This window comes from Lagopus leucura, unplaced genomic scaffold, assembly GCF_019238085.1.
Source record: "Lagopus leucura isolate 7727_CA_CO unplaced genomic scaffold, USGS_WTPT01 Super-Scaffold_702, whole genome shotgun sequence".
Taxonomy (NCBI): Eukaryota; Metazoa; Chordata; class Aves; order Galliformes; family Phasianidae; genus Lagopus; species Lagopus leucura.
Window position 1 is genome coordinate 7,859,326 of NW_024962254.1, and position 24,910 is coordinate 7,884,235.

General features: G+C 37.5%; 1 protein-coding gene across 3 annotated transcripts in view; it reads right to left on the reverse strand.

Moving 5' to 3' along the window:
- Positions 1 to 24,910, reverse strand: part of SLC36A4 (solute carrier family 36 member 4) — a 97,876-nt gene that overhangs the window by 14,197 nt on the left and 58,769 nt on the right. The window contains exon 11 of one of the 3 annotated variants that reach the window (XM_042862619.1): positions 21,910 to 22,080. The exons of the other annotated variants lie outside the window; for them this stretch is intronic. Within the exon in view, the coding sequence (XP_042718553.1) occupies positions 22,004 to 22,080 (77 nt within the window). The 3' untranslated portion in view covers positions 21,910 to 22,003. Of the gene's footprint in view, positions 1 to 21,909; positions 22,081 to 24,910 lie in introns of those variants that run through there. 3 annotated transcript variants of the gene reach the window in all.

The window sequence follows — 24,910 nt, forward strand, 5'->3', positions numbered from 1 at the left end:
TTTAGAAATTTTATATAGAATTCTTCTTGGTCCTAAGCTAAGCAATGGTATTTGACGAAACTGTTCCTGTATCACTTATTCATTTAATGAAGAGTGTAAGTGAAACATACAGTGAAAATAGTACTGCGTTTGATAGAAAAGATTGTTTGAAGGGTTTTTTTTCAGTTTTAAAATTTAAACCATCATTAGTTTCCTTCTGCCACAGGTTGTCCAATGATCAGTTAAGTATCCTATCCGGAGAAGGTACTCTTAAGAGCCAGTGATTTAACAGATCTGCGAAGGATATGGTCAGGCTGCTCAGAAACAGGAGCTGACTCTTTCCTCTGAGGAGGAAAGAAAAAGCAGCAAAGAACCAGAAAGCACCTTGACAGGAGAATGAATATTCATTCTCTCAGTCTCTCAGGAGAGAAGTGATGAGACTGGTCTAAAGAACTGGCCAATGAAAGTGATTTTCAACGCTGTAAAAGTACTAGAGCCCTATGATCCCTTGAATAGCTTCTAAACCCCCTATGGCTGCAATACTTGGGACTGTACCTCCTGGAATTTTCTATCTCCGTATACAGCAGGAAGGCACCATATCCTTACAAATAAAGCTTTGAATCTATGCATAGGAAATCTGTTTTCAGCTCATTTGACTTGCACAGATCTATTTAGTAGCTTTGGGCTTATCCCTTCCCCTCCCATCACTGCCTTGTTTATCTGCAAGAGCTCCTTTGTAAAGCACTTTGACACTGTAAAAAGCAATATAAAAGTAATAAACTTTAATATCATTGCTGTAACTGTTACAGCTGTTACAGCTTCTGCTGGAACTCTGACATCTAAGAGCATTACTCATAACTGCTCACATGTTTACACAGTATACAAGGAACCAAGCTCCTGTTATGTGATCAGACGCCCTCTTTGGCTATCCTCAAATGTTTTCCATGTTAGAAATGGTTTTCTTCTTATTCCAAACTCTACCGTAACACTTTCATAATGCTTTTACATGGAGGTAAAGCAATTCTGTATACATATGCAATATAAATACATTTTGTAGAGCAGTATGGACTCACAAAGGATAAAATGCAATATTTGATATCAAGCACAAGATATTACTGTATTATAATCCCATTTTTAATTTCCAGGTAGTACTACAGTCACTGCTGTCATCTTTGGTACTGTTTAAAATGAAGGCATAAAAGCCTGGCAAGTCAAGTGAGCATGCTTCCAGTTGGAGCTCATCTGAGATGAGAGTTAAGTAGGGTACTGATGTCTATCCTGTAGCAATTTAGATAATCATTATTTAACTTCCCACAAGGAAAAACAATGAGAACAACACACCTATTTTTTATCTACCAGTTATTGCTGAGTCAATCTCCATTTTGTTCTCAAGAAGTAAACATCTAAAAGATGCAAAATTTCAGACAAAATCATGAAATAAAACTCTAAATCAGGTAGTATATATTCACTTAGCTGCATAATACAGAACAGTAAAGACAAGACTTTTTCATCATATGAAGCACTGTTACCCAGAAGTTTGATATCAACATAAAATGCCATGTCAAAGTAGACACAGAATGCAGACACTGGCTACAGTTTAACTGTTACAGCATGGAGCACAGAACAGGCTCCTTGAAGTTCTCTACAGCCAGAGCAAAAGCTTTATAATAAAATCACATCCCAAGCCAATTCAGGCAATTTCTGATGGTGATACCAAGGAGTACATTGCTTATTGTGACATCCTGGCCAGGAGGGAAAAAAGCCCAAAAGAGGAATTGTTTTTTCCACTAGACTAGGTGCTGTAACAAACCCAAGAACCTGAAATCTCATTTCTTATGAGTGGATTCAGGATTCTGAACTGTCATCTCCATTTTTTCTTTTTGCCCTTTGCAGACTCTGAAGCTATTCTGATGCTGCTTAATGTTTTCTCATATTGCCAAGCCCATATCCACATCTCAGACAAGCCAATCTTGCCAGTTCCCATTTCTCAGCTGAGTGCCAAATATCAGGTAAGGCTGCAGAGAAGTACCATCTCTTCTTAAACAAATGTCTAAGAAAATACGTAGATGGGGCATATGAACAAAGTGATTCCCCAGGTGAGTTCCCTGATGACCTAGGCTGTGTCAGAAGCTGACATGGCACTGGCAGGTGCAACAGAAATGAAGTTATGTCACATACCTACTATACAACACTGCATGTAAGTACCTACAGTTGCTTACATGTAAGCTAGTAAGCTAGAACTTACAAGTCCCATGCAGAACTGAATGCTGGTCCTGCTGAGAAGACACACTGCTTACAGAGGTGTGCTGCTTCTGGGGCTGACTGCCTCTGCCACTGCAGTTTCCAATATGAATTTGAGTCATTTCAAATTAAAGACAAGTAACATTTGTTGGTTTTGATTATCAAAACTCTAACCATTATCACACTTAATTATTCACTGCATGTAATGAACTGAATTTTGAATTCCACCTAGTGTATTTTTCATCATCTTTTTTGTATATTGTTGTTAATGAGACTTTTTTTCTGCTTGACTGTGTCCTTTCCTTGATCACAGCATGGCACCTGGTGCACAGCTTCAACCAGTTATTTCCATGAAGTCTCATCCATCCCTTCCATTCATGCAAGAATTTATCAAGTACATCCACATGAGCCAATCATACAGCCATTCATGAGTATCTTTCTTTTCAGGGTGAGCTGCAATGTTTTGATAAGGCAGGGAAAAGAAAATGACATGAAAAGAAAATAAAACATACATGTGAAAACTTTAACAATGCAAGGATGTAATCCATTAAAACATGCTACACATTTTTTCATAACTTTATTACCAGTAGTTTCACGCTGGTTGCTCTGACATCTTAAAGCAATATACCTCTATGATGACAACAGATCTTCAAAGCCCTCACTCTTCTGCAGGCTAGTGAAGACATTATAATTAAGTCACAGAGGACTTAATTCTCAGGCCCATATGTGTACCTCAAGACTCAGTTAATTCTGTTTGCCATTATACATGGTGAGGGTAGAGAAAATGAAACAAAACTTACAAGACTGCTAATTTTTGACATACAACAATAAACAACAAACTACCACTTCCAAGCCATATCATCTCCACTCCTGTATAAAAGAGTAGAGATGCTCCAAAGCATGTTGCAAGGATCAGCTTGTTGAGTCACTGATCATGAGTAACACTGAGCTATCATTAATATTTTACCTTCTATGCTTATTTGAAGCACTAGGATAGAAAATGCCTGGAGTGACTAATTCCAGCTATGAAATATGTTTTAAGAAAGAATTCAAAGCAATGATTCACTTCTACTGAAAAGAAGAAGAAGCACTAGGATGCCAGTATACCAACTAGCAGAAAAGTCATACTTTGAAGCTCCTGAGTATTTCCTTTATTGCTAATTTTTTTCAATACACAATGATAAAGCTCTTGAATATTTTCAAGAAATGTGTTCACTGTCTTTATATTTTACAGTAAGTCTTCAAAAGTTTACTTTCTATGTGCCTATAATATTGATTTTGAAAGAAAAAAATTTCAGAGAAAAACTATATATTTGGCTTTCTGAACAGCACCATATATATGCATTTTTCCTCATTTAGAAAGTAATTCTGAAAATGAAGGGTTTTCTAATCAGAAGTCTGTATTCAGGACTAGTAGCAATTGTCTTGCTAAAACCAACCCAACCTTTGCCAACAGACATCATGCTGGAGCTCACATCAAGAGACTGACAGTTGATTTCTGTTCTTTTTTCATTCAGTATACATTGAGTGTGATATATTGATACTCAAATGTTAAGTGCTTTCTCACGTTAACCTAGCAATACAGATGGGTAATAACCTTTTCCACTCACTTTTACACGAGCTTGCACAAGACTGCAGTCAGTCTGAGATGCTGACTGGAAATGCAGTGTGCCCCATACCCAGTAGTGCTGTTAGAAGAAGGCAATCACTCTGAGTCTCTGCCACTCCTCCATTTGGCTAAGATCTTACCTAAATATCTGTTGTCATTTCAGCTGTATCCAGACTTCCACATGCATGCAATGCATAGATGTGTGCATCAGTGATCCAGTGAGCTCTATATACAGACAGAGCCCATAGCAAAAGAATCACTAGACAACTCTGTCTCTACTAGAGCTGCAGTTGAGTACCTTGCTGGCCTAATTCTTCAGCTTATTCCATGTGCCAACATTACTCCTTCAAACTTTTCACTTATCTGTTTGCTCTACTATCATTTTCTTCTAGAAGCTTAATTTGAGGACAGCAAATCCAAGGAGAAACAACATCATGTGGATGACAGCTGGGCTGTTGTTCCCTTTTCCTCTTTTGACCTTGTTTGAATTTGAAAGCAAAGCAGCAAAGCAGAAGTGGCATCAGTACATAAGTTGCAGATACTGGTAGCATTAATGCCTCTTAATGTTTTGCCCCATGTTTTATATAGAGTCCTGAGGAGAAACACAAACACTTCCAGTATTTTTGACAGTACTTTTCAATTTCCTTTCCTCATGGAATTACTTTGTTCCCCAGTCATCTTCATTTCCTTGCTTAGCAGCATGTTTGCAAGCTCTCTAAACTTAGAGCATGTATCTGAAAACAACTTGGAATTGTATCTAAGTGACTTACTTTTAAATGTATATTAAATAACATCATAAGGACTCCCTATGAGTTAAGTACTTGCTAGACTTCACATGACTTCATAAGAAAGGGAAGATCATTTGTGATGAACCTCAGTGGAATGAAGGAGTAATAACAAAGTTGGGTTTTCCTTTCCTTAAAGCCAAATGCAAGAACTACAGCTTGACTCAGCAGCACTACAGTAAGAACAGTACAAACGTAGAAGATCAGTCAGCCTCAAGCAGGACTCTGATGCCTGGGATTTCATGAAGCAATTTCTTCAGATTTAATTTTCTGCTATACCAAGAAATAATAATAATTTTTTAAAAAGTAAACAATACAACAATAAAAAAGGAAGCTCATTTCACTGAGTGCTCTAAAACAGAGGTTATCTCTGTTGATTGTTGTAAACTGGCTTCCAAAAACACACTGGTACATTATGTGAAAATTTGTTTTCTGTTAAAACTAAATGAGTTTTCAAGAATTTTTGAAATATAAGCTATAATCAGCCACCAAAAGGATAATGAAACTGCAAAATACTGGGAAAGAGAAACAGAGAGAAACCAAACCAAACCAAAATTAAAGGAGGCTATCCTTTAATGTATTAATATGTACCCTTATGCTATGTAAGACGTACTACCACAATGAATTCTTTATCCTCAGATTACATTTCTTTCATTGTTTTTTTCTTTCCATTATTATGATTTGACCCTTATTAATGATTTAATTTTCTCCAAATACCAGCTCTTCTTCAAAAGCTCTGCACTATAAAACAGAAGCCTTTCATCTCTAAGTCCCATACCAAACCCAGCCCAGCACAACTCCCTCCTGAGCCATGTGCTTTAGCTCCTGGCACAACATGGTTTTGCCCCAGAATTGCTTTAACCCTTGCTAGCATATTTGTTTCCTTTAATTAATGACCAATTACTGCTGTACAATTCCCAACTTTTAACTCTAGTAGAGAAAAAGCAAAACAAAACAACAGTTATTCTTACAGACTCAGTCACAGATGCCTTAAATCTTTAAGTAGGACATAAAAGTTGCACTAGGCTTCTAACACAGCAGCCTGATTTCTGAAGGCCAACACACCCACTTCAGCTGCAAGTGAGCAACAACATCTTTGTTGCCTGCTATAAGAAACTAAAAATATATGCTCACTGCAAGGTACAAACTGGCACTGCAGATGAAATTTTTCTGTATAGTTCTCCAATGTAAAAAAATACAAAGCAATATAAAAGTAAGGAGTGAAGCAAAACTTCACATTTTAGCAAACAGAACTGGAGTAGCTTAATAGCTTGCACTATTTCATCTACCACCTCAGATAAGGCTCTTTGTTTCTCTTTATCATGTCAAAGTGTGTAAATAAATGTAAGCTTTTTTTTGTGCAATCTGATTACTAAATTAAACACGTAAAATGACTTTTAAGTAAAATTAAGCATCATTTTGTTTCTAGCTCCTTCTCTACTTGAAAACTTACATTTTCAGGAGAAAATGTGATAAAAAGGCATAGTTGAATTTCCTCCCCAGGTAATATACGATCAAAAAAAGATGCAAAGACAAAACATCTGAGCAGGAGTTGCGGAAGCAGCAAGATGATGCACACAGAGAGACAGTTAAACATGTTAATCATACAGTCCTATAACTGCTTAAGTGACTTTCTGCTGAAATTCTCCTTTAGGGTTGGTAAAGAAACATATTTTATTTTTCCATCTGAACAGACAACTTTTACTTCTCACTCTCACTTAAGTGCATTAAAACAAACACAAAGATGCATCACTATGAGTAGCTGAAACAGAAGAGCACTGACTGATTGTTGGCCTTAACTCTGCTTTTCCAGAAGCCCTGAATTAGCTGCAGTTACAGAAATGGTGATGGAAAGAGGTGAAACACGAAAGAGAAAGAAATGATTCTCAGAGAAGGACAATATTAGAGCGATAATGACCGCGATAATGAGACACTGATGATTAATATTTGGACATCAAAAATATAAACTTATGGCAGGAGTTTGCTATGCTAAGTGCCACATAAAAACACAATTTTATTTCACACAGATTACTTCCTTCCAGCAAATCTCTTTTGCCTTCAGGTGAAAGAGAATCTCTTTTGACTTCAGCACCATTTTCTTGTAAAGAGACACCAGCAGAGAAACACAGGCAGACTGCAAGAAGATAATTGTATTTTTAAAGCTATCATTGAATAAACTTTACGCAGATTTTTTCTAATCACACATATGCAGCCAAAATGAGATGCAGTAGATGCACAAACATAGTTGCTTACACTTCAATGCTAAGCAGTCTCACATTTCTCACATTTTGTTAGACTTGCATGATAGCATCAGAAATAAACAGGCAATCTAGTTCTACATTATCACTCAGCTGCCCATAAAATCATACATTAAAAATGAAACCATTCAGATATGATGCTGAAAAGGATCCAAAACAATTTTGTTTCTCCATCCAAGCACGCAAAAATCAATCTCAACAAAATCTTTTCCTGTATAATACTACAGCTTAAAATGGTATAAAACAAAAACTAGCACAGTCTGAAATTTAGTGGTGCTGCTAGAGCCATACTTCTAGAAAATATTTCTGTTAGTTAAGCATACAGCAGCAGCCTGAAATGCCTGACAAGCTGTAATCAGCACGTTAGCACTGCTTAGTTATGTCTTAACTACAAGGAACGCAACATGCAGTGTAGCAGTTGCAGTTTGGTGACGCTCAACAACAATACAAATAACCTCAATTTTTACATTGGAGATGTTGGTAAAGTAAAAATAGTACAGCAGAACTTGGAAGTTCCAGCTGCTACTCAAGCTTCTACCAAAGTATATCATAAACACAGGATAGAAAAAATGAACAACCACTATTAATGCAAAGCACAGGAAGACTGGAGCACTACAGAAGACTGTAGTTTTCATTTTCCTTTAAAATTTAACTAAATACTGAGTGATCAGTTTGAGAATCACCTTAGAAGTGAGATCTAGGTGTTGTCTTCTCTGCAGAATGCCTGGAATTTCAACTGAAGTAACTGCCCACCCTGCACCCTAGACAAAGTCTTACCAAAGAGCATTTGCTAATACAACAGCTCCATGCTGTCACACACACTCAATGGATATTTGCCTCTCCACATTTAGGAATCAGGTGCAGTCTGCTTGTTTTCCTGACAGACACAAATTCAGAAGTACCAAAAGCTTTATAATTACTGCTATTAAATATTTATACTTTGATCAAATTAATAAATAGAAATAATACAAACTAATTGAAAGCTTTCGTGATCATACATATATACTGTGCAGACATTCTGAATCAAACACTTTATAGTACTTGATATTAACTACTTTTCATTTAAGAAATCTCACATTACCTCACCACATTCTTACAGAGAACGGACTGTTTATGGTTCAGTTCTAACAAAAGAAGTAAGGGGTGGGTTGTACAGCTATACAGATTGGAATACAGTAGCAATATAGTACAACTACAGTACTCTAAGCAATTTGCACTGACAGTTGTGTATTCAAACACACAAAACAAAAACAGTGCTCAAAAACAGTCAATATTAAATCTCCACGTACTGCTCTATGTCTGCAAATTAAGCAGGGTGTTTTCCTCACCACAGGATCACCTGCAGTTTTGCATCAGACAAACCAAAGAATAAACCTCACTTGCACCCTGCACAAAAACACCACTTTCTTAAATCTGAACACCACAGTGTTGCCACACAGTCAAAACTAGGTACTACTTAGGCAGCTCCATCAAACCATAAACTGCTTCCTAGAGATGATCTGAAATTGACAGTGCCTTCTATGTATTAACACAAAGATAACCGAAGACTAATCTCTGAAGGACAACATTTAGCCTCAGTAATAGACATAGAGCTGTGTGCCTTGAAGAACAAAAGCATCCTCAGGGATTTGGAATACACGAGGGTAGAAGTGGAATTGAAATAGGGAAGAAAGGTCTCATCGGGATCTAAACTTTCTCAAATGTAAGCACTTTAAATATTTGAAATTTTTAGATTTGGATTACTTAAAGAAAACCAAATTTTAAGGTCTATTTTCTGGATAGCTGAATTTTTTACCGCAGCCAAGAGTAAGTAGGACATTAAGGTATTTAAGATCCCATTCAGCATTAGCAAAATTGATATTCAAACACTGAAATATATTTCTTGTATCCATGTTACAAAAAGATACTGTAAAAATAGAGAAAGAAAATTGGAAGAAGTTTGCTGTCAAGCAGATCAGAAGGCAGAACAGATTGCAGGAACAATTTGAGAAGTGACCTGATTAATCTATGCTAGGAGAAAATAAATAGAGTAATATAATTTGATTTTTGTGGAGGATGATGATTCAAAACTCGGCGCCTAGAAGTCAAACATAGACAGAAAGTGAAATATAAGGCTTGATAAACTTATTTATTTTGGTTCATAAGCCTCTGCTGAAAATAAAAGCATGCTGCATTTTACCCAGACAAACTTTTGAGACTTGGATTTGGATTAAAATATCAATCCCACCCAATGTGAGACATTTCAGTAAATGAGCAAAACTCTATTTGAAGATAAAAAAATCCTATTTTAGCTGTACCAATGACAGACGAAGCATCCCTAAACCGTAAGAGCTCATAGAATCACAGAATGGTTTGGGTTGGAAGGGACCTTTAAGATCATGTAGTTCCAACCCCCTGCTATAGGAAGGGACACTTCCCTCTAGACCAGGCTGCTCACAGCCCCATCCAGCCTGGCCTTGAATGCTTCCAGGGAGCTTCACTGGACAACTTGTTCCAGTGTGTCACCAACCTCACAGCAAAGGATTTATTTCTAATATCTAGTCTACATATATTGTCTTCCAGTTCAAAGCCATTTCCCCTCATGCTGTCGCTACCTGCCCTTATAAAATGTCCCTCCCCAGCTTTCCTGTAGGCCCCCTTCAGGTACTTTACAGCCACAGAAAGATCCCCTCAGAGCATTCTCTTCTCCATGCTGAAGAGCCCCAGTTCCATCAGCCTGTTCTCATACAGAAGGTACTCCAGCCCTCTGATCATCTTCACTGCCCTCCTCTGGAGATGCTCCAACAAATCCATGTCCTTCTTGTGTTGAGGGCTCCAGAACTGGACACAAAGCAAAGCATCACACTGGAGCAGAGACTGTATTTGGCACCCTTTTATTGTACAAATGCATCCTCAATCCATGGCTGAGACCCTAGCTTTGAAGTTCACACCACTTATGTGGTCTGCTCCAGTCATCTGTAAATATAAATATTACAAGCACAATATGGAGGAATTAATGCTATTGATTTCACTGTCCCAGAGGTCTGTTTATGAGGGTTGGAGCTCTTACAGGGGATTTTTAATATAAACACTTTTCACAATCTTTGGCAACCAGAAGAGTATGTAGGGATAGGTAATGGGGACAACATCATACAAGTGTATATTTGTGTAAAGAACATGCAATACGATCTTTAGATCACAGGAAGAATCAAGGCTTTACAGATAACCTTGATTTCATGATTTCTTGACTATAGCTTCATAGCAAAAGCAGAGAATTGTTCCAGATAGCATGAGCTGAAACTAGATTTGAGTAGAATCACAGAATCATACAAGACTTCATTTTATGTTCTTAGTATATTTAGTTTCTTTTGTTTAATAACTGCAATTTCTCCAGACAGAAATTTATCAGTTCTTCAGCATTTACAATTTTGTAGTCATACAAAAACTATGCATGTTTTTTATCTTTCATGCAGATGCTTTTAGTCATCAGAAAAAAAGGCCAAGCAACAGCACTAACATGAAAAATATTATTTTCTCATTTCATTGGACAGTTTTGTTAAATGTTCATTATCTAGATGACAGAATTAATAAAAATGCAAAATATTTAATATAGTTTTCATTTTCCCTCCTAAACAAAAATCTGAAGTCACAAACCCACAGTTTCAACTCGAAGAAGCAGACGCATTGACAATCTGCCTTCTGCTTACACTGGCTTTAAAAAACTTCCTAGCCACCATCAAAAAGCGTAACAGTACTTATTTCATGGAAGCAGTTTAAAAGCAAAATTTCCAAGTAGCTTTCTTGATCTGTTAAAGGCAGTCAATTTAGAAGAAGCACAGCGAGTAGCAAGCAATGAGAAATTAAAATTTATTCACTGCCCTTAAAAAAAAAAAAAGCCACAAAGGTGTGCTTTACTTGCTGTAAGTCATTGCTCCTTCAGACGTTTCAATCAGTACTTGAGATTCTTTTCTCTGAACTGGATTAGTGGAGCAATCTGTTTGCCAACTTTTACAGCAATTACCTTGCAAACTGTCAGAGCAATGTAAATGCTGTTACAGCTATGTATTGCACCAACAATCAAGGCTGGGCATACCATTGAAATGCCTGATTTCTGCAGCTGAAGTCAGCACAAAATTCAAAGTTTCTGTTTACAGCATAGCTTTAAGTATTCCTTCAGCGATATCAATCCTGCAGCTGACCCACAAAATCCTGATGGTTCATCGTGCAAAATTAAGAGCTGAAGTCTAGAAGGCACAGCCAACTGTGCTTAGAGACAAAATTATGGATAAAAAATTGTGGATAAAATTATGGACTGAAAAAATGCTGTGATGCCACTGTTCTGTTCTCGAGGTCTTAATTCTCTGCTTTCATCTAGGAAGACAGTCAGGATGATTGCTAACTACAGACAGGAATTTCAAGAGGCTGCCACTTCAGTGAGCCTCTTTCCTTCATCTCTTTTTTCCCCTCGATCCAGCCATCACACACTGGGCAGTCGATGCACTGCATGGGGCTGTAATGACTATCAAGACAACACCACAGCTGTACTCCACTTCTAGGGACTGTAAATAAATTCTTTCTAACCTATGATTGAGTAAATTTAAGAATTGGTAGTGCAATTAACGTTTCCATGTGGAAAAAGGATCAGTAATGGCCATAGACAAAAAAGCATTCAAAGTGCCACCAGATACATGCAACAGGTTTTGCCTTCCATAAGTTATTTGAGAAGTGGGCAGCAAGGGAAACCAGTGGTTTGCTGCTGATCTGAGTGCCAGAGAAATGAAATTTCCGCTGCATTTTTCAATGTATGTGGAAGCCTCCTGAAGGACTCAATTTAAACTGATGTTGTGATAATTAATATGCAAATAACGCACATCTGTTTCCTGAGAATGACAATATTTTTTTCTCAGTAGGAATACACTGGATAAGAAGCACACTGCATATATTTCTATTCATCATTTCCTTCTTTCACAAAAGCAATCCAAGAATCATCTCTGCTTTCAGAAGCATTTCTATTGCCAAGGACAAGCCTTGGTATGCGTCACCTGCTTCCCTTTCCTTTTTTTTGAAAAGCCTCTTTTTCCTTCACAGTAAAGCAGATATGCTTTTAATTAAAAAAAAAAAAATAAAAACCAGAAGATTTTCAGGTTCCCATACTGACTTAAGAAACCTGAATTTCTGAGATGCAGTGACTATGCCATGATTTTAATACTCATAACATGGTTAGTGCTACAAATTCATTTCAAGCCTAAATGCAATGAAGCATCTCAAAATACTCACAAGTCAGAAATGCCTCTTCCAAATTGTGTGTGGTATAGGTGATGCTGATGAAGACTTTCATGGCACTAATAAGGAAAAATCACAGTACAATGAAATATCACAACACCATTTAGAAAGAAAGTTTCTGAAAGAGTGAGATGAGTTTAATCCCCTCAACAGAATTGCTGGCAAACTCCCTGAACTCTGTTCCCCTTCATAATCCATCCTGCTTCTGAGCTCCCAACACAGCTCTGTCTGGGCACACTGCCACACATCTCACCTCTCTGCTTCCCCTTCTTTTGTTCTCATCAAGAGCAATCAGGATATAAATCATCACCATACTTATGTTTTAGAACCAAGTTTTGTTTTTCTAGGTGTTCAAACAACTCCTTGTGCATTACTTTAATTCCTTGGCTGAATCAAATTATTTCCTCTAAAGAGCTCTTTAGACAGTATATAATCACAGGTATTTTCATTATTCCATTATTATACTTAATACCAGTGTTCATTTCAGATCAATCTGCATGAATATGGATGCAAAACAGATGGTTTTGTACAGCAAGACATTTCAGGGCAATTTTGTGGCAACGGAGTAATCAACATCATTATATATTTCAGCAGATGCTATTTTCTGACTATTTTTTTAGCTTGCAACATCAATAATATTTTATGAATGCTTTAACTGCCACGTGAGTTGTGTTTGCCTAACTGACGCCTGTAAGGTGCTCTGAGGACATGACGCACAGATGCGATGCATGAAGATCCATTTTCTATGTAGGAAATGTCTTTGGAAAGTAATTTCATGGCATTACTTCAGAAATAATTATGGAGAACTTGGTGATCTGTGACTGTGGCACTCCAACACATACAGCTTTAACCAGAGAAGCCATCCTCTTGGTTAAAAAATAGAGAGAGAGAAAAGAGCAGAACTGAATCTGCAGGAAATGAACAGTGATAAGATCTGTACAAACTAAAAAACATAGTGTGAAGGGAATGAAGTTTTGCATGCCTGAGAGGACATTCTTGCATGAAGTTTAACTGGGCTGAGTTTGAAAGGTTGAATCATACTCGATAAGCACCTATAAATACTACTTATCTCACCGTCAGATATTTCAAAAGCATGAAACGTGCTTTTGAAAAACTACCTGGAAACATTTTAGATGTATTTTAAGAATTATGTCTCTTCTCGTATATTGTCATGAATTTCACTTTAGTCATTATTACTTTCTCCATCTTTTTTTCTGCAATCACGACTTCCCTAAGTAAACTCGAGATCACAGCCTTTGAGGCAGAAGTGAGCCCCTCTGGATTTGAAGTTACATTTCCCACCTCCAAGGGAAGCCAATGGCACTGACACTCTCAATTTCAGCACAAGAGGTACGTGTCTACTGTTGAGCTGAATGAGTCTTGTCTTGGGATTCTGAACTACAGAAAGATAGAAAGAAAAAAAAAAACTAAGATGTCATGCAGTCCATACAGAAAAACAGAAAAATTTAACAAGTTTTTAAGTACGCAGTTTTGTCTCTTCCCTGAACAAGTATCTCATCAGGAAGCTGTAATTCTTTTCCAGTAATAAAAGGATTTCCAATTCACTTCTGCACTGCCATTCTCCATAACAACATAAAGAGGAACTGATTTAGCTCTGCCTATGTAGGTCTCGAAGCAACAGAAAATGGAGGTCAGAGAAAAAAATGCACTGCTAAAAGAAAAGACTCATCCCCCTGAACAGGATGGGAGAAACAGAAAGAGCAGCCCAAGGCTGACATGGATGATGGAGTTGCAGGTATTTAATGGCACAGGAAGGCAGGCACAGCGTATATCCACTTCTCACAGCTGGGAACTGCTTAGAAACTACAATCATCTGTAAAAGCCTCAGAGACAATTCCAATAGCTGCAGCCACTCCACGAGTGCTAAGTCCCTTTACTGCTTCTGCTGTTCAATAAATATCATTTTCACAAGCATTTCCAAATGACTGCAAATAACTACAAAGCCGAAGGATTACATTCATCTCCACGGTTAAGGGTGGACACTCCAATTTTGCTAAATAACATAATAATGAAGGATTAAAAAAAAATAAAAGAAATCACCAAATGACAACCAGTTGGCTTCAGTTACACTTGCTGGGTGAACATTAGATATGCATAGTAAATGCTTACACCTAGGCTGCATTAATTAAAAGGCTTCATTCTTTAAAATGTTGTCCATTATAAGAATTTAGAAAATAAGCACTTAGAATAAAGATATACAAAGACAATCACACTTCAGATACATTTACCATATCAGATACTTACAGGAGCTAAATTGCATGTAGTTAATCAACCTATTTTTTTTATCTATTTCTTACAGATGACAAATAACAAAACTATCATTTATATTATGAGTTCAAAATGAACAGAAAAGAAGTTTTAGGAACTGCTACATCACGCCCCACAGTTTTCTCAATAATCAACTTGTCATTTTCTAAGGGCTTATAGGCTTGTCTATTCCACATCTAAGGATTTCCAGATGCTACACGTGGTAAAGGGGTAAAATAGTTTTTAATACATACATTCATCATAGGATGTTCATTGCCAGTTTATCTGGACTGATGCAAAAGATACGACTTTACAACATAATGGAGAAACTGCTTAATGCTAAAATGTTTCAAATTCAATTAAACATGAGGTATATTTAAAAATCAATTTCAAACATTGTTTACTATTGATATACTTGGAATCTAAGGAAAATTTGCTCTTAAAACACCTAAGCACGTTTTGAAATCCTGTTTGCAGATCCAGAGGATGTATGCCTGCACACTGGTATGCACTGGAAAAAGGCCACAAAGACTGGAGCACTTTTCCTGGGAGGAGAGTTTAAAAGAGCTGGTGCTGATCAACCTGGAGAAGAGAAGCTCAGGGGAATCTCAACAGTGTCCATTAATATCTTACAGGAGGGTGCAATGAGTATGGAGCCAGGCTCTTGCCCAATGCTAGGACAAGAAGCACAAATTGAAATAAAAGTTCCATTTAAACATAACAAAAGTCATTTTCACCATGCAGGTGGTCTGGCACTGGCACAGATTGTCCAAAGAAGCTTAGAAGTCTCCATTACTGGAGATCTTAAAAACCCACCTGGGCACAGGTGCTATGCCCTGAGCAGGAGATTGGAGTAGATAATCTGCACTAATCCCATTCCAGTTGTTCTGTGATCCCAGATTTGCTTTCATATTTTGGGATATCATTTGGTCATTTACCTGTATAATGAAATTGCTTAGAAACAGCTATTTGCATCAGTGCTTCCAGTTCACAGAGATGGATGGATTAGTATAGCACAAGCAATTTAAATGGTAATACTGAACATAACAACAGAATAATGGTTAATTTCATAAAGCCCAAACTGAAGCGCACTAGAAGTACCTACATTAACTCAGCAATACAAGCATTTACCTTTTTCAGTGTGACAGCACAGCCAATGGAAGTTTATCAAACTGTGTTCTCTCAAACCATATTTTTGTGTGCTTGTAAAATAAACTGAGGGAAAGGATTTTACCATATTGGAACCTCTGGAATCAGGATGTGTACACGACACGAGTAGACTCTAAAAAACTGTATAGTTGTAAAATACATATGGTTCTAAAAGACAGGCATTGTGAATACCACCCTGATTAACAACAAATATCCAAATTTTATTATTACCAGATAAATACTACATGGGACACCATGTGCATAATTATCTCAATCTGTAGATTCTTTACAAATGCCCTAAAAGTGTGCCTCAAAAAACACTCAACTAGCAACAGGTGAAAAGGGATATTCTCTGCACTGTAATAATAGACCAGCAAGATCATTGTATTTGTAATGAGCCATTTTTGTGCTAAACAGTACTAATTCCCCAGCTCTCCAAAGTACCTACTAATTAGGATATCTCTTGAGAACACTTGGACAGATAAGTAGGTGGCAAGAACATAAGACAGTAACAAAGGAACACCTAATTTTCCCAACATGTATATGCACCATCAGCTCAGTGGCCATCCCTTACAAAGCAGATAAAGCATAATGAAGATAGCGTAACTACTGTGTTACATCTCTGCTTGACAAGAACATACACACTGCTACTTTGTGGAGGAAAGATGCTATTGGTGTAAAACAGAGAAAACAGAAATAACTTTGGGTACCATGCGGTTTTTAACAGCACTCACTGTTAAAAAACAACCTTGCAAGAAATTAAGTCAATACAATTTCTTTTCATACTATCAACAAATCCCATTTTCTGAATTGTTCTCATAATTGCCAGGCAACATTGCTTAAGAAATGCCTGGATTTATGAACCAAGTAATAATTAATAATGTCATATTTAGGATCTGTGCACATACACTGATCTTAACAGAAATATTAAACTAAGTGGACCAAATTTTGCAGCACATTTGCCAATTGTAACTGGCTCCTTGAAGAATCTTAATTCTCTGCTGATTTCTAAGGACTACTGTATGGAATCAGTTCCGCATAACCAGCATTCTTTTGGTCATCAGACCTGTGCTTTATGTATATTTTCATTTTCTTGCCTTTTGAACTAACAGGAATCTTTAGGCTTTTTAGTTAATTCAAGGATAATGTCATGTCTATAGTACATTAGCAGAGAGAGTTAAGACACTACACACTTTACTAAGCCAAAATTTTACAACTAAAAGTGCCTTGAATTTCCTAACACTAAAATCATCCTAAAATAGAAATGTGCAAGTATTCACAATCAATATCACCAACATTATATAATTCAATTATTAATCAGCAAGTTAAAATATGGAAGGGAGCTCTGGCATCGACAGAGCCTACTTAACATAATGTCCTCAAAGGAACATCTGGCTTCAACAGACAAATGTAACGTTTAGTTCCTCCATGAACATATCATATTCCAAAATTAAACTCTAATATTTGAACATGTGAGAACATTTTAAAGTAAGGAAAAGACTAAGTGAACACTTTTCATCCAAACAAAGAGAAGATTGGCTATGAGGAGTGGCCAGCAGGGACAGGGAGGTGATCGTCCCCCTCTGCTCAGCTCTTGTGAGGCCCCATCTGCAGCACTGCGTCCAGGCCTGGGGCCCCCAGTACAGGAAGGATATAGAGCTCTTGCAGCGGGTCCAGAGGAGGGCACTAAAATGAACAGAGGGCCGGAGCTCCTCTCCTATGAGGAAAGGTTGAGGGAACTGGGCTTGATTAGCTTGGAGAAGAGAAGGCTGCGGAGAGACTTCATTGTAGCCTTCCAGTACTTGAAGGGAGCATATGAACAGGAGGGGCAACAGCTGTTTCCAAGGGTGGATAGTGATAGGACAAGGGGGAATGGTTTTAAAGTGAGACATGGGAGGTTTAGGTTAGATAGTAGGAGGAAGTTTTTCACACAGAGGGTGGTGACACACTGGAACAGGCTGCCCAAGGAGGCTGTGGATGCCCCATGCCTGCAGGCATTCAAGGCCAGGCTGGATGTGGCTCTGGGCAGCCTGGTCTGGTGGTTGGTGACCCTGCACATAGCAGGGGGTTGAAACGTGATGATGATTGTGGTCCTCTTCAACGCAGGCCATTCTATGAATATTCTGCCGCTACAAAAAGACAACATAGGACTGTACTGTGAAGAAGCATAAGTATGATCTTTAAAATTACTGATATATTTATATTAATTTTTTCAACAGCTTTGCATGTGGTTACTTAGCCAACAATAATGAACTTTAAAAATGTTATTTCATTAAAACTAGCTAGCCCACTAAAGATGATTTTGCTAATACTAATAAAACCACAGACCTTGTACAGCCCAAACAGTGCCCTAAGCCTGCACTTTCTGCACTTTCCTGTATTAGCTTGAGCTCATTCCAGTTTGTTTTAAAACTGGGAGCAATTATTTGCCCATCAGACAGACAAAGAGATTTTGCCTAATTTGCTCTAGCTTAGCTCTGTAAACATAATTTATGTTAACAATTTAGCAAAGTCATGTACCTGCTGATTGATCTTACACTTCGTAAAGCAATTTCAGTAATTAATGAGGAAGTTTGTCATAGGACTATGGAATCATAAAGGTTGGAAAAAGACCTCTAAAATCATCTAGAGGGCAGTTTGATTAACCCATCCTACCACGTCCAGTAACCATGTCAGCCAGTGCTACATCTGCCCATTTCTTGACCACCTCCAGGGACAGTGATTCCACCACCATGTGCCAATGCCTCACCACTCTCTGAGAAGAAATTTTTCTCAGTACCCAGTCTGAACCTTCCCTGGCACAACTTCAGGCCTTTCCCTCTCATCCTATCATTATTACCTGGAAGAAGAGGCTGATCCCCTTTCCTGTAATAGATCTTTTGGACTACAAGTGGACTAATAACAACTGCATTGTATTTCAATTAATTTGTAAAATATTTGCTATGCTAACAATAAATCCTTACATCTGCATACGATGTATTCTGTTTTAGGCCATAGCAAAATTTTTAGTGTAAAGAAAGAGTAAAATTTAAGAATAGATTCCAATCGATACCTGAGCCAACCTTAGATACGTTTACCTGCTCTCGTATTTTATCACACTAAAGAAGACACTACTGATCACAGAACTGTGATATATACTCGGACTGTGATAGCATTAGAAGACAAATACTGACTGCTTCAGAAGAATGACCTTAGATAATTTCGTTCAGACCAACATCATTTTGCCATTAGCACTACACTACTTCCTCGCCTGTATGGTCCTTACATTCTTTTCTTTGACACATATGCACCTTGACTCCTCACTTCATTACAACCAATATCTTCTTTGAAATAAGGATTCATCTTTTCCCATTCTTCTCCCAGAAACTGCTACAACTCTCAGACTTATTCAGGCATCTGATACCTCAGAATCATGAAGGATCAATCCCAAACCCTTCATTCAGTTCAATGGCTTGGGATACGGTCAATAGCAAGAAAGTTATTTTTGCTTAACAACTACTTAATATGTACAGTTTATTTATTTTAAATTTCCTATTATCTATTAGCATCCATTAGCATAACACAACAGGGAAACACTACAATTACATTTTAATTTTCAGCTTTTTCAGTGATTGAATTTGTAAGACATAATTACTTATCTGACTTCAGAGCATTTCAGGATGAGAGCATTGTAATTACACAGGACTTAAAGCCACTGTCAGAACAGTGCAGGTCAGCCCCATATTGACTGCTTTTTGTGTCTTCGCTTCTGCAGATATGTTTGAATGTTTGTTGCTTGTATTGATTCTGCTTGTTTTTCAATAAATTTAATTTTTACATTTACTGGGAAATCCACATAAGATAAGCACTCACACAAATCTCCAATCTTTCTTTTTTCCAAACACAAAGGAAATGGAAGAATGTTTAAAATTACTGTGTAGGGTGGGACTTTGAAGACAATGAATTGAGTGACCAGAAAAAGAAAGGCAGAGAAAATAAACAGTGGTAGTGAAAGAGAGAACTATGAAATGACTTACAAGAATAATCTCTTCCAAACCATCTCAATACAAGTTCACAATTCCACTTGAATACATCACCTTTGCAAAAGCTCCACCATTAGCTACTGGTGTGCAGCTGAATCACACTCCGAACTGTGAACACTAAGTAAGCAGAACACAAACTTCTCAGCCCATTTTCCTGGAAGTGTTTTTTACATTTACAATAGCAAGGAATTTCTCATTAAGCTGCCTCTGTTTGCTAATGCTAAACAGTCAAATGCCAGTCCCAGATGAACTGTTAGATAGTTGTTGAACCATATGTTTTCTTGCTTTTTTGTTTGCTTCCTACCAAGTCCAAAGGCCTTTATTGAGAAGCATACATGTGTTCCTCTCTATGAATAAAACACACAGTCACACAGAATATGCCATTTATAATGGTACACACTGCTGCACTTCATTCACACTTTCCATCCAAACATACTCATAAAAAATAATTAGATAGCCAATGACTAACATGCAGTATTAACCTGTATGTGCCAGAATTTTACTCTGAAAAGTCTTGACATTTTTCTTTAGCTTGAAATACCTATAATCTCCATAACATATTGCCCAATGTTAACACCTTGTTCTACTGTTTGTTGTTTGTTTTTTTTTTTTAAAGTACAGTGTATTTTTTGAAAGATAGAAACAGATTATATAACCTGCGCTTGGCTGAAGAAATGAAAAGCTATGGGTATTCCTCCAGATGATGATGATGAATCTGAAAATACATGTTTTCTTTGTGACTCCAAATATTTGTCGGATGTCATCTCTCCTTATAATCTTTTTTTTTTTTTTCCTCTTTTTTTACCCTCTGGTAACACACCATCTAAATTGTTTAGTAAGAGAGAAAAATAATGTTACCACTATCCCTATCAGTAAGTAACAACTATTCTTTACTGCTGGGAGAAAGTCAGACAAGATGAACCTGGGTTCATAAAACGTGCCCTCAATGATGCAAAGTCAACTGTGAGAGCTTTCCCTCCCAAAGCTCTTCTAGTGGAGGGAGTCTTGTCTGTTACTTCTAAGAAAACTAAAAAATAAAAATAAAAATAAAAAGCACATCAAGTATCTTCAGTAATTTTTTTTTAAACATATTCTTCAGCTACGTACATGTTCCTCATGTCTTAATCACAATCATAAAACAAGTGAAGAAAATCTCAAGACATTTATTTTGGAACAGTATCAGCATTTCAGATCTAACTACCTTCATTCTGGTACATCAGGAAGCAAACATAAAACATTAGACAGCAATCGTAAGTGAATGGTAACAACATTACTCATTTGGGATCTAACAGCCAAGTATGGAAAGATTCTCCCCAGATTCTCTATATCCTTACCTAACAAACTGTAAATGGCTTTTTTCTAGAGTGACTCATCTTGTAACAATGAAACATTCAAGTGTAATGTAAGACAAAAAAAGGAAATCCTTCCAAAAAGTTTTTTTTTAACTGTCTATAGCACACAATTACATATATTTATTTTTGTCATTCTCCAGTCCATTTTCTTAACAAAAACCTGGTTTGAATCACTAAACCAACAGCAGACTCCACCCCGTGCAATCAAATTTCCAGAGTAAATTAACTCATACATATGAATGTCCTGAGATGCTCAGAAAAATCAGTAATAAAGTGTTCTTGCTTTCTTTTGCTATCATGTACTTTGTTCATATTTAATCGCAGCAATTATTTCTATTGTACCTAACCCTGTAATTTTATATTATATAGGATGACAGTTATTTGAGCTAAAACAATTGCTCACAATGATTTCTGTGTTTATTCTTATTGTGATTACTGTCATTTCAGCTCTCTCACTGCAAGATCAAAGCACTCAAAGTTACTCAGGCACAGACCATTTAATAGCTAAGCCGTATTTTTCCTTGGGATTCAACCATCAAAAATGAAAATAATGTTATCTTATCCCTCTCATACTTGTCAATAAAAATTATAATAGAGCCATGAAAAAGCTACTATATTCCTTATATCTCTTTGAAGTATCAGAAATATTTATTTATTGCCAAGGAATGGCTTTTAAAATTACCATTAATAAGAAACTTAATATCACAGAGCTCAAACTGGGCTGAAATCAGAGAACAGTTCCTCTTTATCTACTGCCTCTCACTCTATTACATCCTTCTCAAAAAAGACATATTTATGCTCTACGACTGAGTTAAAGATATCTACACTTAACACAACACAGGATCTCTTTGTCACTAAAAACATTAGGCTACATGTAATCCTAATAGGGCTCATAAGAATGAGAAGACTTGATCTTTAAGGTCTTTTCAACCAGAGAAATTCTGTGATTCTATGTGATCCTCCTCATGTGAGTTTAGGCTAGGTCTTAATTCACTAGAGATTAAGTGTTGCACATGTTTTAGATGATACAGATGCTGGTCCTGAGAACTTACACGCCAAATAAAACAATGAAAATACTTCACGGGAAAATGGGGAGATCCCACAAGTTCACAGCAGTTTCAGATGCAGCTGATGCCAATGAAGTCTGCTTTGAACCTACAAGAACAGCAGCATTACATTATATAAGACTAACTATACTGAAAAATCATATTTTACATGTTTAAACTGAGCACTTACAACCACAGAATCTAGCTGACCTTACTACATTCACCCTTAACTCTCAGCACTCATTTTATCTGTATGAAATTGTGAATATACACCAGAGCTCACAATATATTTGAAAACTACCATAAAGAGAAAGACCTTAGAATTTACTAAGTTTCCAGACTACATTTAAATCTTAAATAATTAAGAATTTGCAAACTCTATAACCTCTCTGGGCAACCTGTTTCAGTGCTCCATCACCCTTAATTAAAGGGTAAAGAAGTTCTTCCGCATGTTTGTACAGAACTTCGTATGTTCAAGTTTTAGGCCATTACTCCTTGTTCTATCACTACACAGCACTGAGAAGAGCCTGGCCTCATCCATTTGCCTCCCATCTCCCTTCAGATATTTATAGACATTAATTAGATCCCCCTCAGTCTTCTTTTCCCCAGGCTGAATGGACCCAGGTTACCCAGCCTTTCCTCATACAGGACATGCTCCAGGCTCTTCATCATCTTTGTGGCTCTCCACCCAACTCCTTCTAGGAGATCCCTGTCTTTTTTGAACTGGGGAGCCAGGAACTAGACACAGTAGCCTAAAAGTGGCCTCACCAGGGTGGAATAGAGGACAAGGATCACCTCCCTCAATCTGCTGGCCACACTCTTTCCAATGCGCCCCAGGATGTCACTGGCATTCTTGACCACAAGGGCACACTGTTGGCTCATGGCCAGCCTGTTGTCCACCAAATACTATGTAGAGAACTCTGATGTCAATATTCCAGGAGCAATGAGCTGGGAAGAATGGCTGATGACGTATCAGAAGGCTGTGCAGCCATTCAGTGAGACTTGGACAGACTAGTGTGTTGGGTGGAGAGGAGCTTGATGAGCTTCAATAAGAGCAAGTGTAGAGTCCTGCACCTGCAGAGGAACAACTGTATGCATCAGTACAGGTTAGGGGCTGACTTGTTGGAAATGAGCTCATGAGAACGACCTCAGCAACAAGCATGTGTTGTTGTACTCCTAAAGAGTCCAGCAGAGGGCCACAAAGGTGACTAGGGGCCTGGTGCCCCTTGTGTACAAGAAAAGGAAAGGGTTGTGGAGTCTCCTTCTCTGGAGATATTTAAGACCCAGCTGGACGCTCTGCTGTGTGCCCTATTGCAGGTAACACGCTCGAGCAGGGAGTTGGACTTCACAATCTCCAGAGGTCCCCTCCAACCCCAACAATTCTGTGATAATTCTGTGACTGCATGAGTATGAAGGTATCTGAGATAAATAGAGGTATGTATGTAGAGTTTGTACAGGCAACAGTAATAAAATGTTTATCAAAATCTGCTTATCAGAAAAACCATGGAACTCTGGCACAGTGGCTTTTTATTAACTCATTTAATAGAAGCTAAGGGGAACAGCTATAGCTGTAAGGCATGCAAGCAAGCAATACATTATTTTATCCATATTCTAAGGCATGGATTATTAAATGAGTCATAAACAAAAGGAACAAAATAACAAATATTTTTAAAACCCCATAGTTCTGCTCCTTCCTGATATCTCATACATTTGAGCTGTAAAGGCAGGCCTTAATGCAAGAATTTCATTCTAAAATGTATTAGCAGATATTGGGGAAGATATCTCTAATTTACAACATTTTCCTGGGGGCAGCATAAATGGAACATCTGACAGGAGAAAACAGACTTGACATGAATCTTGAACACAACAATACAGCAGAGAGACAATCAGACTAAATTAGAGTTATCATTAAGTCCAACTGATAGGATGAAATTCCTAGAAAACTGTAAAACGTCTGAACTAAGTAGTAAATCTTTTTGATCCTTTAAGTAACCATACCTGATACTGTTAAGTAAATTTCAACAATAGATGATCAGCAAGAATTATTTATGCCACTGATTAATTAAAAAACATTTGTAACTGGCATCATTTGAAAATATTTGTGCAATACAACATGTAGAGAAGAAAATGGTTTATTCTCAGCGAAGAACGTGGTGAGTTACATGGACAATTCTCACCAGTGTTTAAGGGAGATGTGTGAACTCAGTATTCCTGACACACATGCTGCTGTGAGTTAGCAATACAATCTCATTGCTGTGAGTTAGCAATACAATCTCATTGCTGGGCTTACTACTAATAAACTACCTAAGTGGGTCCGGAACCAATGATTTTGCTTTACTTTCCTGGGAGCCACGGCAGCTACTCAGATGAGCATGAGGCTAATACTACAACCAAAAGTGATAACGTGGTCATAAACATAAAAGAAAATGGGGAAATTATTGCAGTGTATTGAAAATTGTTTCTGGTTTGCAGATGCGAAAGAAACCCAGTGAGTACTGGGAAAGATTCCCTTACAGTCTGCATAAAAAAAGATCCTCTTAAACAAGGATAGAAAATTGCCTCCTACACTCAGTCTGTTTACATTACGAAGAGGAGGCCAACAACTAACTGAAAGAAGGTTGTGGCAAGGTGAGGGTCAGTCTCTTCTCCCAGGTAACAGCAATAGGATGAGAGAAAACGGCCTCAAGTTGTGCCAAGGGAGATTCAGGTGCAGTATTAGAAATAATTTTTTTATCAGAAAGAGTGGTCAGACCCTATAAGAGGCTGCCCTGTAACCACCCCAGGATGTACCCCTAAGCCTAGCAGACAAAAGGTAAATAGGCACAGGGACTAAAAGTTGAAGCTAGAGGAGTGTAACACAAAAGCAAGTTTTTTTAAAAAAAATAGAACATTAATGGTAAAATAAGGCACTAGAGTTATTTTGATGGAGGTTGATATGA